General features: G+C 60.8%; 2 protein-coding genes across 2 annotated transcripts; both read right to left on the bottom strand.

Annotated features, from left to right (window-relative positions):
• Nucleotides 1–1399: 1399 nt before the first annotated feature.
• On the bottom strand, nt 1400–4925 carry FABP3 (fatty acid binding protein 3). Its single transcript, XM_088527934.1, has 4 exons — nt 4816–4925; nt 4038–4210; nt 1604–1705; nt 1400–1507 (listed from the first exon to the last, which is right to left on the bottom strand). Exons 1-4 carry the CDS (start codon nt 4886–4888, stop codon nt 1454–1456), a joined length of 402 nt encoding a protein of 133 aa, XP_088384060.1. The 5' UTR covers nt 4889–4925; the 3' UTR covers nt 1400–1453.
• A 3989-nt stretch (nt 4926–8914) lies between these two features.
• Nucleotides 8915–9840, bottom strand: LOC148594109 (cAMP-dependent protein kinase inhibitor beta-like). Its single transcript, XM_088527935.1, has 3 exons — nt 9743–9840; nt 9473–9624; nt 8915–9054 (listed from the first exon to the last, which is right to left on the bottom strand). The coding sequence occupies exons 2-3, from the start codon at nt 9615–9617 to the stop codon at nt 8972–8974; spliced, it is 228 nt and encodes a 75-aa protein (XP_088384061.1). The 5' UTR covers nt 9618–9624; nt 9743–9840; the 3' UTR covers nt 8915–8971.
• Nucleotides 9841–14021: the final 4181 nt, after the last annotated feature.

The following is a 14021-nucleotide window of genomic DNA, read 5'->3' as shown; positions in this document are numbered from 1 at the left end:
TAAAGGGTCAAGCAGGACCCGCAGCATGGGACTATCTCAGCTCGTCCCCATGACCTTGGTGACCACAGAGGAAAGGCTGAGGGAGCGATTCCTGCTCTCGGAGCGGATGTTTCAGACGGGGCTGCTGCCCCTTCGTGCTGCCAAGCGAGCGTGGCCCTGTGCAGGCCCCGTGCAGCTGCGGCTCTTCTCACTCCTGAGATTGCTGCAGGCCTTGGCTGTCCTGTGGAAACAGCACCCTGGCCCGGGTCCCTGCGCCCCGTAAAACCAGGCGCTTTCCATGAGCTGCTGCTCCAGGATGGGGCCGCTCCCGAGCGGAGCAGGACACGCTGGAGCCCGGCCTGACCTCAGCCGCTTCCCCAGGGCAGCGTCTCCCTGTGGACAGGCTCCTTTCCCAATCCTGGATGCCCTGTGCTCTTGACCTTGGCTGCTCGGCTGTCAGGCGTCAACGGCAGATGACGCTTTGGCAGCGCGGGTGGCTTCGGGTCTGCTGTGGAACGTTTGCTTTTGCTGCAATGCCGTGTGCTCCTATCCTGGATGATTTATAGCAGAGCTGCCACTGTAGTAAACTAATACCTGCCCCCTCCCAAAAAAGAAAAGAAAAATGAAGCGTGAGCTACGTGTCCCCCTGCGACGGCTGTGTCCTGCTGAGGGGGAGAGGGGGCTTGCAGCAACCCTCAATGCAGCTGGCCTGGCCAGAGTGTCATTTCACTGCTGTGATTTGAGGGGCTAGAAAAAGCCCTAGTGACCCTCCATGTTGTCCCAGTGTGGGCACATGGGTGGCTTCAGTGTCTCCCCCTTGCCCCAAGGCTGGTGCTGCCCTTTCCCTCTCCACCCTGGTGCCTCCTGCCTCTGTGGTGACCCCAGACCTGGACGGTCTCACAGGGGGACCTGCCTTTCTGCTGCCTGTCAGCAGAGCTGGGGCAAAGGGGAAGCTCCTCGGTTAACCTGTCCTCTCCCTCTGCTGTTTTAGAGCTGCTGGATGACCAGGAGACCTGCTGGGACCTGCTGGACTTCACTAGAGAAGCCACCGCTGGACTTGCTGCTGTTCAGACCCAGGGGCTGCTCTGCACAGGGCCCAGGCGCCCACGGTCTCCTGGGTGGAGGTGCAAGCTCCAAGCAGGAATTTGCCCCACTTCTCCCAAAGCCCCATCTGGGCCAGGACGCCCCCACCCTGCTGCACATGGCCAAGTCCTCCCAAACAAACCGCTCGCAGAGCTGTAACAACATTGGCTTTATTATTTTTCCACAGGGGTTCTTCCATTATTTAAAAAAAAACAAAACAACAAAACAACCACCCAACCCCAAGCACCCCCCGAGGCAACAGCCCTCAGGGCAGCGCAGGGATCCGGCAGCTCCGGAGGGCTCCAGTGGATGCTCTGACGGACGCTGCTCCCACGGAGGGGACAGAGGCAATTTGGCGAGTTCGGCACCGGCACGGGGCTGGCAGGGGGCCCTAGGAGGCCCTCTCGTAGGTGCGGATGGACACAACGCTGCCCATGGTGAGGGTCTGGGAGGAAAAAACAAAGCCAGGGGTTGTGGGGGTGGAATGAGGGGTCATCACCGTCATCCCGGCAGCTCCACCGGACATTTCCTAGGCACTCACCAGGATTAACTTGCCGTCCTTCAGCTCCCGCACTAGCGATGTCTCCTTTCCATCCCACTTCTGCACGTGGACGAGTTTGCCACCTTCCAGCTTGACCACGGACTGCGAGGGGAGAGCGGACACGTCCCATCACACCCAGTTCGGTCGCCGGAGAGGAGAGGGGAAAAAAGGCTCCAGGAGCCCCCTTGGCTCTCACGCTGCCAACCAGATCCCGCTCCGTCCACGGCTGGACCGCGGCTGACAGAGCAGCTGACGCCTGTGCCCCGATAACCCGGCTGGGGTGGCCCTGTCCTTTCTGGGCCACCACGGCCAGCCTGGCCTGCGCCTCGTCCTGCTCCGGAGGCGCTTTCGGAGCGGGGATGGAGTCACCGCGCGTTTGCACAGCCCCGCTCTTGCCTTGGGCCCGATGAGGTTGGTGCGACAGCCGGCTCCGGAGGATCCCGGGGTTGGGTGAGGACAGGCAGCGCGGCTACACCCGCCCGACCCCCTGCTGTCCGGAACGTTGTTTGCCCCGGGTGTCCCCTCTGTGCCCAGGTCCTCTTGTGCCAAGGGGCTCCTCACAGCAGGGATCAGCCTGCAGCCCCATGGCTCAGGGGTCTCCATGGTCTGGGCCCCCCCTTCCCAATGCACACCCACACCTTTGGTCTTCCCAAGGCTCCTTTCCCCACCTCAGACGTTCCCGGGATGCAGGTCATCCCAGAACCCGGGTCTCTCCATGCATCAGGTGAGCCCTTGGCTTAGAGCCCTGCAAGCCTTGGTGCCCCCCTCCCTGGCTGTCCTGTGGCTCAGACACCCCTCAATTTGATCTTCCCAAGACTCATCTCCTGCCCTGCCTCAGACACCTCCACAGTGCAGATCTCCCCCTAACTTGGGTCTCCCCACAGCTTGGGTGTCCCCTTTTCTTGGTGTCCCTGTGGCTAGGGTGCCCCACAGCACAGCTCTCCCATGGCTCCTATACCTCCCCCAGCTGGGATCTTCCCAAGGATCCTTCTCCCTCCTCCTCCCGCAGCCCAGCTGGCCCCCAAAACTGGGCTGCCCCATGGCCTGGCTGCCCCCTGGCTCAGCTCCCCAGCCTGGATGTCCCTGCGGTCCAGGTGTCCCCACAGGTGCCCCCAACGGCACTCGCAGTCCTTCGTCCCCTTTGTCCTCCCTGGCTGGTGGCCGAGGGCCGTTTGAAGGACGTGTCCCCAGGCCGCAGGAGCCGCCCTTCACGCGTCCCCGCGGGATGCCAAGGTGCTTTCCACATAGTTTCCAGCCCGAGCGGCGTCACGAGACGGGGCAGGCAGCCCCCGGCACTGCCCGGCGCCGTGCATGGAAATAGCTCCCGGCGGAGCGGGGGGAGCCGCTGCTGCCGCGGTGGGACGAGGACAGGGACAGGCTGCCCCACGTGCCTGGTTGGCGCTGCCGCCTCACTTGAGCTCCTCACCCATTCCCCACTGGGAACGATGCCCTGCGGCCACCGCAGTGGCTCCGATCCCGACTCCCCTGGGGTCTGTCTTGGGCCGTGGCACCGTAGGGACACTCCCCTGTCCCTCCTGCCTCCATCCCAGGGGGGTTCCTGGGCTTTTCCTTGGACAACAGGGCTGCAGGGACACCTGCTCAGCCAGGTTCCGCAAGGCTCCTGCTGCAACACGACAACCCTGGGCTGGGGGGCATGGACAGACAGGCAGGGACAACAGTGCCCGTGCCTGGAGCTGGCTTAATGGACCGTGGGTGCCCACAGGCACCCGGGGCCACGAGGGGAAAGTTCTCAGCAAAAACAGCTTTGCTAGGGGAAAAAAAAAGGGCAGGGGGAAGATCGTTCCTGGGAGGTGAAAGAGGCCAACAAGGAGGAGGTTGAAGTCTTGACCTCTTTCCCCTTGCAAAGGCCAATTTCCCCAGCTCTTTCCCTGCAGGGATGCCCTGCAAGCTGTAAAGTGAGGCAAAAATCATCTTTTGCCCAGCCACGTTCTCTCTTTCTCTTGAGCAAGCCCTGGGCCCGGGCCGGCCGGCGGGTGCTTGGGTAATTCTGCCTTGCACCATTTTGCTCTTGCACAACCTTCCCAGCAGCTCCATGCCCAGGGTGGCCCCACTTCCCTGCCCAGAAGGTCCCGCCAGGCTCTTGCAGCAACTCCAATGCCTTCAGTGCAGCTTTTTTTGCAAAATCTGGCTGCAAATTGAGGGGAGGAATCGGGGAGAGAGGTGCCAAGAGCTGCTAGGGCAGAACACCAGGCCCTGTGGGCAGGGAGATTTTTAACAATTGCATGAAAAAGTGAACAGAGAAAAGATGGAGCAAGAGCTCAGGGATTCAAGCGTTGGACTATTGGGGGATGCGGCTGTGCCCACATCAGGGGGAGCTTGGTGGGAGGCAGATGCTCTCTGAGGGATGCTCAGAGATGCTCTGAGGACTGTTTTTTGGCCCCTTGCGTGTCCCCGCTCCCTCGCCTCCGCTCACCTTGACGTGCCGGTCGTCAGCGGTCGTCTCGTCAAACTCTTCGCCCAGCTTGAAGCTGATCTCCGTGTTCTTGAACGTGCTCTGCGTCTTCACGGTGACCCTGTCGCCGCTCACCTCGATGATGGTGGTGGGTTTGGTGAGACCGGCCACCTGCCTCGTGGCGAAGCCCACGCCTGAAATGGGGGGGACCATGAGGCCACTGCAGGGCCCCCTTCGCTGTCCCTGTCCCTCCCCACATCGCACCAGCCACCACCCAGCTCCTGCACCCCAAATTGCCCTTTCCAGCCCCAAATCAGGGGCTGGGCGGAACCCAAGGCTGGCAGCACCCGCTGCCCTCCCAGTGCTGCAGTCAGGGACTCGCCTGGATGTTGCGGGCGAGGAGGAGGAGGGATGAAGGATGGAGCAGCAGCTCTGCAGTCCTCTGCCTCCACCAACCATCTTGGTCCAAAATGGAAGGGTGGGAAAAACCTGTCCCTATCCAGAGCCTTTCGGGAAAGCCTGGACCATCCCCGCCCCCCATTCCGCATCCCCCACCCCGACGCGGGGCCGCTTTTTTCCCCCCATTCGTTTCCTTTAAGCTCATTCAAAAGGGAGGCGCCCCCCACCCTCCCCCTTCCAGCTTGCAGGAGCCGCAGCGAGACCCGCGCTGCTCGGGGGGTGAAATATAAAGGAGGAAAATATTAATAATTAGAACAAAAATATTAAATAGCAAAGCCACGTGCGCCTGCCGGGCTTGAGGGCGCTCGCCCCCGGTCCTCCCCCCTCCAGCCGCGCTCACCCAGCGCCTTCATATACTCGTCGAAATTGGAGGAGTCGAGCAGCTTCCAGGTGCCCGCAAAGGCGTCGGCCATGGCGAGACTGGGATTGGGAACGGGATCGGGATTGGGAACGGGATCCGGATCGGGAGCACGAGGGGAGCGGAGCCGCTGCGCGCACCGAGCCGCGGGGCCGCGCCCGCCGCGGAGCCTCCTTAAATAGCGGCCGCGTCACGTGAGCGCGGCCCGGGGCCGCCCCCCGCGCGGGGGCGGGGGGACACGCGTGGCCGTGGGACGGGGACGGCGCGGCCGTGAGCGGGGGTGGCGTGTCCGTGTGTGCGGGGAGCGCGTGTGCAGGGACCGCGTGTGCAGGGTGTGTGTGCAGGGACCGCGTGTGCAGGGACCGCGTGTGCAGGGACCGCGTGTGCGTGGCGTGTCCGTGTGTGCAGGGACCGTGTCTGCATGATGTGTGTGCAGGGACTGCGTGTGCGTGGCGTGTCCGTGTGTGCAGGGTGTGTGTGCAGGGACCGCGTGTGCAGGGACCGCGTGTGCAGGGATCGCGTGTACGTGGTGTGTCCGTGTGTGCAGGGTGTGTGCAGGGACACGTGTGCAGGGACTGCGTGTACATGGTGTGTCCGTGTGTGCAGGGACCGCATGTGCAGGGATCGCGTGTACGTGGCGTGTCCGTGTGTGCAGGGTGTGTGTGCAGGGTGTGTGTGCAGGGACACATGTGCAATCCTGCTTGTGGCGTGGCTGTGCATGGGGACACGCATGGTCATGGCCATGTGCAGTGTGTGTGTGCAAGCACGTGTGTGAGCTCAGCCGTGCGTACAGGGACACACCTGATCCTGGTTGTGTGTAGCACGGGGGCACAGGGACAGCTGTGGTCCTGGCCATGTGCGACGTGTGTGTGCAGGGACACGCATGATCTCAGGCACATGTGAAGGCACGCGCATGGTCCTGGCCATGAGAGCAGCGTGTGTGCACAGGGACACACGTGTCCCCAGCTGTATGTGCAGGGACATTCGTGGCCCTGGCCACACACAGCATGTGCGTGGGGGACACGCGCGATCTCTCCATGTGCAGCCTGTGACGTTGCAGGGAGGGACCCAGGGCTGCGTCACCCGGGGCTGCCTTTGCGCAGGGTGTAGCAGCCCCGGCGATGTGATGATGGCATCACGTTGTGTGACATGAGCCCCCCGGGCAGGTACCAGGGAGGGGACAGAGCAGGGGTGGAGGGCGCCAGGCCAGCAGGATCTTCTGCATCATCGCCCGACAAGCCCATGGGGACCCTGGTGATGGAGAGGGGGGGAACCGGACCTCTTCGCCTGTCACTTGTGGTGGAGGGGACAGAGATGTCCCTTCCTGTGGTTGTTCTTTAACAGAAGGCTCCCATGGGGCAGAACGGCTGCTCGGAGGCCTCTGTGGCCGGACTTGGCCCCGCAGAGGTGCCAGTGCCGGTGCCAGGAGCTGCCTCACCCTTCCTCTGCTCGCGGCCCCTGTTGGGACACGGCTGGGCCGACGGCGAGAGTGTCCCCTGGCCCACTGGGCAACCAGTGCGGTCCCCATGGAGCACCCGCTGCAACCCCGGTGTTTCCCCTTGCCCCTGGCTTATGGGAAAGTAGGTGCTGTGGCCGCATTTGCAGAGCTGCACAGGCCGGGTGCTGCCACCCTTGGGTGCCCTATTTGAGCTCTTCCCTGCTTGGTGTCCAGCTGGAGGTGACGTGAGTCCAGGAGGCACCAAGGGACACCCTCTGCCTGGCCCCGCAGTATCATTGCAGGCACCCAAAAATAGCCGGGAGCTCAAGTTCAAGCTCCTGTGGGATGCTCGGCCATGGCCGCTGTGCTCGTCACCAGAGACCTACCGTGGAGCAGCTTCACAGGAAAAATACTCACAATTTATTACCCAAACACGTCCCCGGGGCGCCAGGCCCAACACCCCCGAGGTGCTCAGTGCTCTTTTAACACGGCGCGTTCAGAGCCCCCTGGTGCCACGGGACAGGGATGGGGCACCGCTGGGGCCGGTGGCTTTCCCCGCTCCTGCCCCATGTCCTGCAGCCTCTGCACAGCTCTGGCCTCCACGCTGCTCCCAGCCTCCCCGCGAGGCAGAGGGATGACAGACACGCCACACGCGTGTGTCCGTGCACGTGGGCACCCACGACACGTGAATGTCCATGCATGCAGTCACCCGTGCACACAGATGCTCTTGCACATGAGCACTCACGCACACGGTGAGCACAGATACCCACACACACGAACACCCATGCACACGGTCACCCTTGCACATGAGAACCTCTGTACGAGGTCACCCATGCACACAGCAAACGCGAACACCACACACATGAACACCCATGCACATGGTCACCCTTGCACATGAAAACCCATGCACGAGGTCACCCATGCACACAGCAAACACGAACACCACACACATGAACACCCATGCACATGGTCACCCTTGCACATGAGAACCCATGCACGAGGTCACCCATGCACACAGCAAACGTGAACACCACACACATGAACACCCATGCACATGGTCACCCTTGCACATGAGAACCCATGCACGAGGTCACCCATGCACACAGCAAACACAGATACCCACACACGTGAACACCCATGCACACGGTCACCCTTGCACATGAGAACCCGTGCACACAGCAAACGTGAACACGCACACACACGAACACCCATGCGCATGGTCACCCGTGCCCATGAACACGTGTGCGCGTGGCAAGCACAGACATCCACACACATGAACACCCATGCACAAGGTCACCCGTGCACACGAGCACCCACGAACACGGCAAGCACAGTCACCCCCACGCGAACATCCATGACAAGGCCACCCCTGCACATAGCAAGCACGGATACCCACGCACATAAGCCCCCAGGTACTCGGGTGCCCACCCACACTGACACCCATGTCCCCGGACACCCGTGGATGCCCGTGCATGCCCACACCCGTGTGCACAGGTGCCCATGCACATGAGTGTGCAAGGCCCTGGCCACCCGTGCACGGATGCACATCCACGGACACACAACATCCTCCCCTGACAGAGCTGGTTCCACCCCACAGGTCCCAAGACACCCTGGGTGCTGTCACCAAGGCCGCCTTGCAGGGACTGGTCCCTTGTGCTGCTGGAGAGCTGCTGGCCTCGCTTCGCTGGTCCCACAGCGACAGCTATAGGTTGGCTGCTCCGTCACAGCCCTGAGATCGGATCCCGCGTCCCGGCTATCTCCCCGATGTCCTCACTGGCCGTCGCCGCGTGGGACTGCGAGCCACGAGGTGGCATCGGCCCTTGGAGGTCCCAGCCCCTTTGCTTGCTGCTGGTTTCCTCGCTCCGTGTTGTCCCAGGGCTCCTTGCAGGGCCACAGGTGGCTTTGGCAGAAGGAGGTGCCCCAGGGTGTCCCAGGCAGCAGCATCCTGGTTGTGGCCACAGTCTCCAGCGTGGTCCCTGTAGCAGTGACAGCTCCGCACGGGGGGTGTCCCACCTGGGGAGGTGAATATGGGGGGGTCCTGCTGTCTGGACCCCCACGAGGCCACCTTAGCCCTGGGGTGCTCCACTCCTGCCCATGGGCTTGTCCCCCGCCCTGGTCCTGCTGCCCATGCAGGGATGGGGCTCGGTCAAGGCCGTTTTCCCTTGTGACCCTCAAGGATCACGCGGTGCCACCACTGCGAGGCAGGACCTGGGCTCCTCCTGTGCGCTGGGGGCTCGGGGGAGGCTGCAGAGCCATCGCGGGGGACGTCGGTGCTGCCCCCCGGGCCTGAAAAGCGCCATCCCCTGGACAGTGGACAGGACACGAACACAGCACCCAAAACATCACAGTGACCAAGACGCTGAGATCAACCCCCCGCAGGCAGCTGTCCCCACTCCTTGTGGTCGCCACCAAGCCCAGAAGATGCCCCCCCCAGAGCCCAATCCCACCGCTTGGTTCTGGCACCACCGGAGAAGAAATGTTCCCTCCAGCAGGACAAAGCTCCCCATCCCGAGGGAGGTCCCGCGTCGCTACCGCAGGTCCCGCTGCGCTCCGCTGTGCCGGGGGACGGCAGGTGTCCGTGCTGCGCTGCACCAAGGAAAACGCGGACAACTCCAGGCTGCGCTCCTGGAACTCGCCTGATGCTCCACATTGTCCCCAAGCCCTGCTGGCCAGACGCGCATTGCCACGGCCACCGTGGGGTTAGGATGTGTCCTTCAGCTCTGGGCTTTGAGGCTGCGGAGGGGGCACCTCTGTGGATGGTGACTGCATCTCCTGGGACCTGTCTATGAGGAGAACAGGTAGTTGAAGGGACTCCAAGCACTTTCCACCAACTTGTCACCACTTTGCTGAACACTGTGGTCTTCACTCATCTCCTCAAGCATCATCATTCACCTCCTCACACACCATGGTCATCACCCAAACACACAAATGCCATGGTCCTCACCCACCTCCCCAAACACCGTGGTCCTCACCCATCTCGCCAAACATCATCAACCACTTCCCCAAGCGATGTGGTCCTCACCCATGTCGCCAAACCTCATCATGCACTTCCCCAAACACTGTGGTCATCACCCAACCACCCAACCACCATGGCCTCTGCTCTGAGGAGCCCCCGCATCGGTTCTTGTGGAGCGATGGGCAGAGCTCCCCATTCCCACTCCGCGGTGCAGCAGAAGGTCGACCCCCGTGGCCGTCACCTACCTGCGCTGAGGGACATCTCGGCGAGCTTGAGCGGCAGGTCGGAGGGGCTGACGCCGGCCGGCGAGCCCAGGATGTCGGGCAGGGCGTTGCGGCGGCCGGTCCTCCCGGAGGACGCGAAGTCCAGCACGGGCTCCACCTCGGTCATGCTGCCCCTGGGGCGACACGGCCACCACCCCGTCAGCCCCGCTGGCTGCTCCGGAGGCATCGGGGATGGCAGGGACCCCAGCGTCCCAGAGCGGGGACCCCCGTGGGAATGAGGAGTGTCCTTACCGGGTGTCCTCCAGCCTGTCCTGGCGCTGCGTCCCTGCGCTGCTGTCACCTCCCTGCTGCGGCGTCACGGAGGCTGTGTCCCCTCGGCGTCACCCTTCGGGCCGGCCTGGGGAGGCCAGAGCAGAGGGTCACCGGGAATGCCCACAGGGCCAACCCGGCTCTTTGCTTTCCCAGGAATGGGGTGATCCAAGGTCCCCGAGTCCTTGGTGGCGGTGGCGATGGGATGTCGGGAGCGGCTGGCCTGGCTGGAGGGAAAATGAGTTGGGCTTGGGCAGGGTGTAGGGAGGAGGGTGAATGATTAACCCGGCCGTTAGTGCGGAGCCTGCGCTGCCGGGGCGGCTGCGCAGGGAGGAGAGAGGCTGGATGCAAAATCCCCCCCTTAGCCCTTGTGGCGCAGGGAAACGGAGGCGCCGCAGGGCAGCTGGGGCGTGCGGGACCCATGGGACACAAGAAGGGCACGTGCGGAGCGTGCACATGCATGTGCACATGCCTGCTTGCACAGGCGCGCATGCGTGCACATTACCTGCATTTGCACACGCATTAGAACGCGCACACGTGTGCAAGGCTGCACACTCGTGCACGTGTGTGCCGCTTGCTTGCACGCACGCACACGTGTGGACATTTGCTCGCTCTGTGCACAGCACCAAGGCAGCGAGACAGGAGCCCTGCGGTGCTGGATCAAAGCCGGCCACGCCGGCTCCTGCTGGCTCAGGCGCTGCAGACACATGCAATAAAATCCTTTCCAGCATGGGCTGCGTCCTGCCCTTGTCCTTCATCTCTGGAGCGCCCTGGGATGGCGGGGACAGGGCCGAGGTGGCGCTCACCCTCCGTGGGTGCCTTGCAGGGGACACTGACGTGGTCAGCAGAAGGGATGGATGATCCTGCTGCCCCAGGGCCAGCTCCTGATCCCTGTAGCCATCAGGGTGTCATGCGAGCAGGTCCATGGGCTCTCCCCGGTCCCTAGGATGGTGACCCGAGTCCCCAGGTTCATGAGCACCAAGGCATCTCCCCACGCCCAGGAGGCCACAGCAGCGCTGCTGCCCGCAGGTGCCCGTGTCCCCAGGCTACGTTTTCTCCTGGATGGGGAGGTTCAAGGTGCCAAGCCCTGACCTTGCAGGCAGCAAATCGAACCAAGCTCTGATCAAATAGGGCAGCAGGAAGCCCCAGGAGGAGGCCCAGAGTGAAGGGTGCGTGGGGATTTCCGGGCTCTCTAAGCAGGGACATTTTCCAGTCTCTATTTAACCAGGCTCCTGGTGTCATATGGAAGGCACTGGGAGCTCACACTTTAATTCCGCTAATGAGGATGTAGGGCAGAAATAGGCCTTAATCCCGCCATGAAATGGGTTGCGGAGGAAGTTGCTGGGCAAGGGACAAGGTGAGGGCAGGACATGGGACCCCGGGGACCTGGTGGCCACTTCCACCTGCAAGCCCATTGCTGCAGCCCCTTGGGGTCATCTCTGCTTGAAGCCCCTCGTGCTCCTGATGTGGCCACCCCTCCATGCGCTCCAGGTGCCCTCCTGCAATGCCTGAGCCTCATGCATCCTCAGTGCACCACCATCCTCCTGCTCCTGTGGGAAAGAGCTCCCTGGATCACTGTCTTGCGGTTAGAGCAGGCTGCTGTCCCCATTATTGTCCCCACTGCTGTCCCCTCTGCTGCCAATAGGGCTCAGGCCCTTGCATGGGGAGCAAAAGCCTGGCTGGGCTTGGGGCACTAACGTGGCCAAGGGGACCTGCAGGTCTGGGCTATGGAGGCCAAGGGGCCACCCCATGGTGCTGGTGTTCTCCGTGTTTCATGCCCAGACACTGCTAGGAGGATCCAATGCCCAGGGCTGCCTGCGATCTGTCCCGTTTTCCCATTTTCCTGCTGTCTCGGGCTGCGAGTGGGGAGCCCTGGGAGAAGGAGCAGGTATGGCTACCACAGCACGGACACGGTGATGGATTTGGATGTCTAAGCTCTCTGCTCGGCAATGGCTGCGGCGGTGCTTTCTGCACAGGAGATGAAGGTGAACATCAGGCTGAAGGAGCTAGGTGAACCTCAGGGGAGAGAGGGTTTCTCCTCCTCCAGCAACAAGAGGCAACGCTCACCGTTCACGTGGGGGTCCGGTTTAATACAGGGAGGAAGGAGAAGGGATGCCAAGGTCACATTTGCACCAGGAGAAGGATGGGACGGCCAGGCCAGGAAGTGCTCCCAGCTCTGTGGCCCGGCCGGCTTCTCTGTGGAAGCCCCACACCCTCTGTACAGCAAAACAGTATTTTGGAGTTCAAATATTCCTTTGCAAATTCAGGATGCTCCTATTCTGGTTTGGTTTTCTTGGAAATCATCATCCTCACATCCTCAAAACAAGTGGCAACCCCTGCAGACCAGGAGTTTGGAGCTCTGTCTCCTGGCCTGCTGGGCTGGTCATGATTTATCATCTGGATGGTGGCTTCAAGGACACGGCTATGGAGACAGGTAACCACAACCATCCAGGGGACGGAAGGAGTGGGAAGGCTGAGATTTCCATTTGAGGGTGGCTGGAGGGGACACATCTGAGGTTTTCAAAATCACAGGAGCAGAACTGTTAGTCACCAAGTCGCCCAGCACCAGGGCAATCCCTCAAGCCTCCATGGACGACACTGTTGTGGAAAGAGGTTGATGTTGTCATGGGACAATGAACACAGTTAAAACTGGAAGGGAACTGGAAGGAAGACACGACTGTGAAGCTGAGCACTGCAAGAAAGGAAGAGAGCAGCCATCCCATCGCAAAAGGGCATGAGAGCAAGGAAAATCCAACGGGGCTGGTTTAACCAGAGACCAACAGCCACCAAACAGACCGAGCGGCCCCTGGGGACTGGAATAGCAGATGGTAATAATTCAACACAGGATAAAATCTGGAGCGCTGAGAGATCTCCCACAGAGACAGCAGATTTGATCCCAGCTTTTTGCACAGAGATTCTGGTGTGTTCTGCGGTTCTCTAGGCTGACTCTAAAGCAAAGAGCCACGGGTTGAATCCCAATGCTGGACCAATCCCTCTACTACGGGATAACCCTGTGGATGTTCTGAGGATCTCCAGTGAACCCTCGATGCCCCTTGCAGAAGCTGCCACCAGCTGTGAGCAAATCCGTGCCCAGGAGCAGCTCCAGGGACACCAACCCAGGCACCCGCTGCTGCAGAAATGTAAAGTTTATCGGCTCCCACTGTCATCAGCCCATAAACAGCTCCCAGAAACAAGGCAGGGAAATAGGGTGTGGATAAGTAGTGTCACAGCTTGGTGTTCTCCAGTTCCCGGGAAAGAAAATAAGAGGCAAAAAGGGCTATTCATTGGTACAGGAATATCTGACATGGAAACACAAAACAAAACAGATGCATGCACTCATGGGAGGGTACTGATAGGTTCGTACTTCAAGTCTAGAGCACAGAAAAATCCCATCCTAGTCACTCCGAGGTTAAATTCCCTCTTGGAAACAGTGTGTGTCTGGGAATCACCAAAGGGAGACCCTGAGATCCGGTGTAAGGGCAGGAGAGATGGTCAATATCGTTGACAACACAACTGTGGCCAGTAAGGACCACAAGGCTGCACAGAAACACCAAACACATGGGCCTCCACCACCTGCCTCAGGTTCCCATTGCTGCTGAGCAGCAGATCTTCCTTCCTTGTGCTAAGACACTTAACATCAGTCATTCTCGTTACCCTCTAAGCCCCTTCCAGTTGTGCTCTGTGCTTTATGTCTTGTATTCATCCTGGTAGCGTGACCTAGTTTCCATTTTCCCTGTGTTTCCTTCTCGGGCTTGGAGCTGGGGAGAACTCGTGACTCTGCCGTGCTGGTCCCTCCCAGCAGGTTGGGGCCTTGTGCCTGCTCAGGGCACGACTCCTCCGCTCCTCCTTAGTCTTTCCAGAGAGATGTTCTCCGCCAACGCATCGACGTGTCTCTTCCTCACCACCATCTTCTCTAAATCCATGCTGCCTTTCTTTATTTGTCAGCTTCTCCATTTTTGCATGGTTTAGGAAGTTATATTCCTACAATTTTCCCTCCAGCTGCAAGAATTATAAATTTTCTGTCCACATGATAACCTAACGGGTCTCCTAGTCAAGCTTCCCTTCTCTGGGATGGCAAAGGGCAACACATCTCATCTCAGAGAGGGACAAAATCCAGCTTCCAGCTGAAGGGCTGTTAAATATTTGTGTCCAAGCACCAGTTCAAGGCAAGTAGTGCAAACGAAGGGCTCTAAAGGGAGAGGCCAATTATATTAGTCACCATGAATCCTGGATCCCAAAAAGGAGACAAATACAAGAGGTG

The sequence above is a fragment of the Tinamus guttatus genome, unplaced genomic scaffold (genome assembly GCF_059628265.1).
Source record: "Tinamus guttatus ecotype Peru unplaced genomic scaffold, ASM5962826v1 Tinamus_guttatus_pri_ptg000296l, whole genome shotgun sequence".
In the NCBI taxonomy this organism is placed as follows: domain Eukaryota; kingdom Metazoa; phylum Chordata; class Aves; order Tinamiformes; family Tinamidae; genus Tinamus; species Tinamus guttatus.
The sequence above is the reverse complement of the archived record's forward strand: the minus strand, read 5'-3'. Positions and strand labels throughout refer to the sequence as shown.

Bases quoted from the DNA above. Each gene is read 5' to 3' on its own strand.
- FABP3 (XM_088527934.1), bottom strand. From the start codon at position 4,888: ATGGCCGACGCCTTTGCGGGCACCTGGAAGCTGCTCGACTCCTCCAAT. The intron at 4,211-4,815 runs GTGAGCGCGGCT...CCCCCATTTCAG, and splicing joins CGAGTATATGAAGGCGCTGG to GCGTGGGCTTCGCCACGAGG. The intron at 1,508-1,603 runs GTGAGTGCCTAG...TTTTCCTCCCAG, and splicing joins AGGACGGCAAGTTAATCCTG to ACCCTCACCATGGGCAGCGT.
- LOC148594109 (XM_088527935.1), bottom strand. From the start codon at position 9,617: ATGACCGAGGTGGAGCCCGTGCTGGACTTCGCGTCCTCCGGGAGGACC. The intron at 9,055-9,472 runs GTAGGTGACGGC...TTCTCCTCATAG, and splicing joins CGAGATGTCCCTCAGCGCAG to ACAGGTCCCAGGAGATGCAG.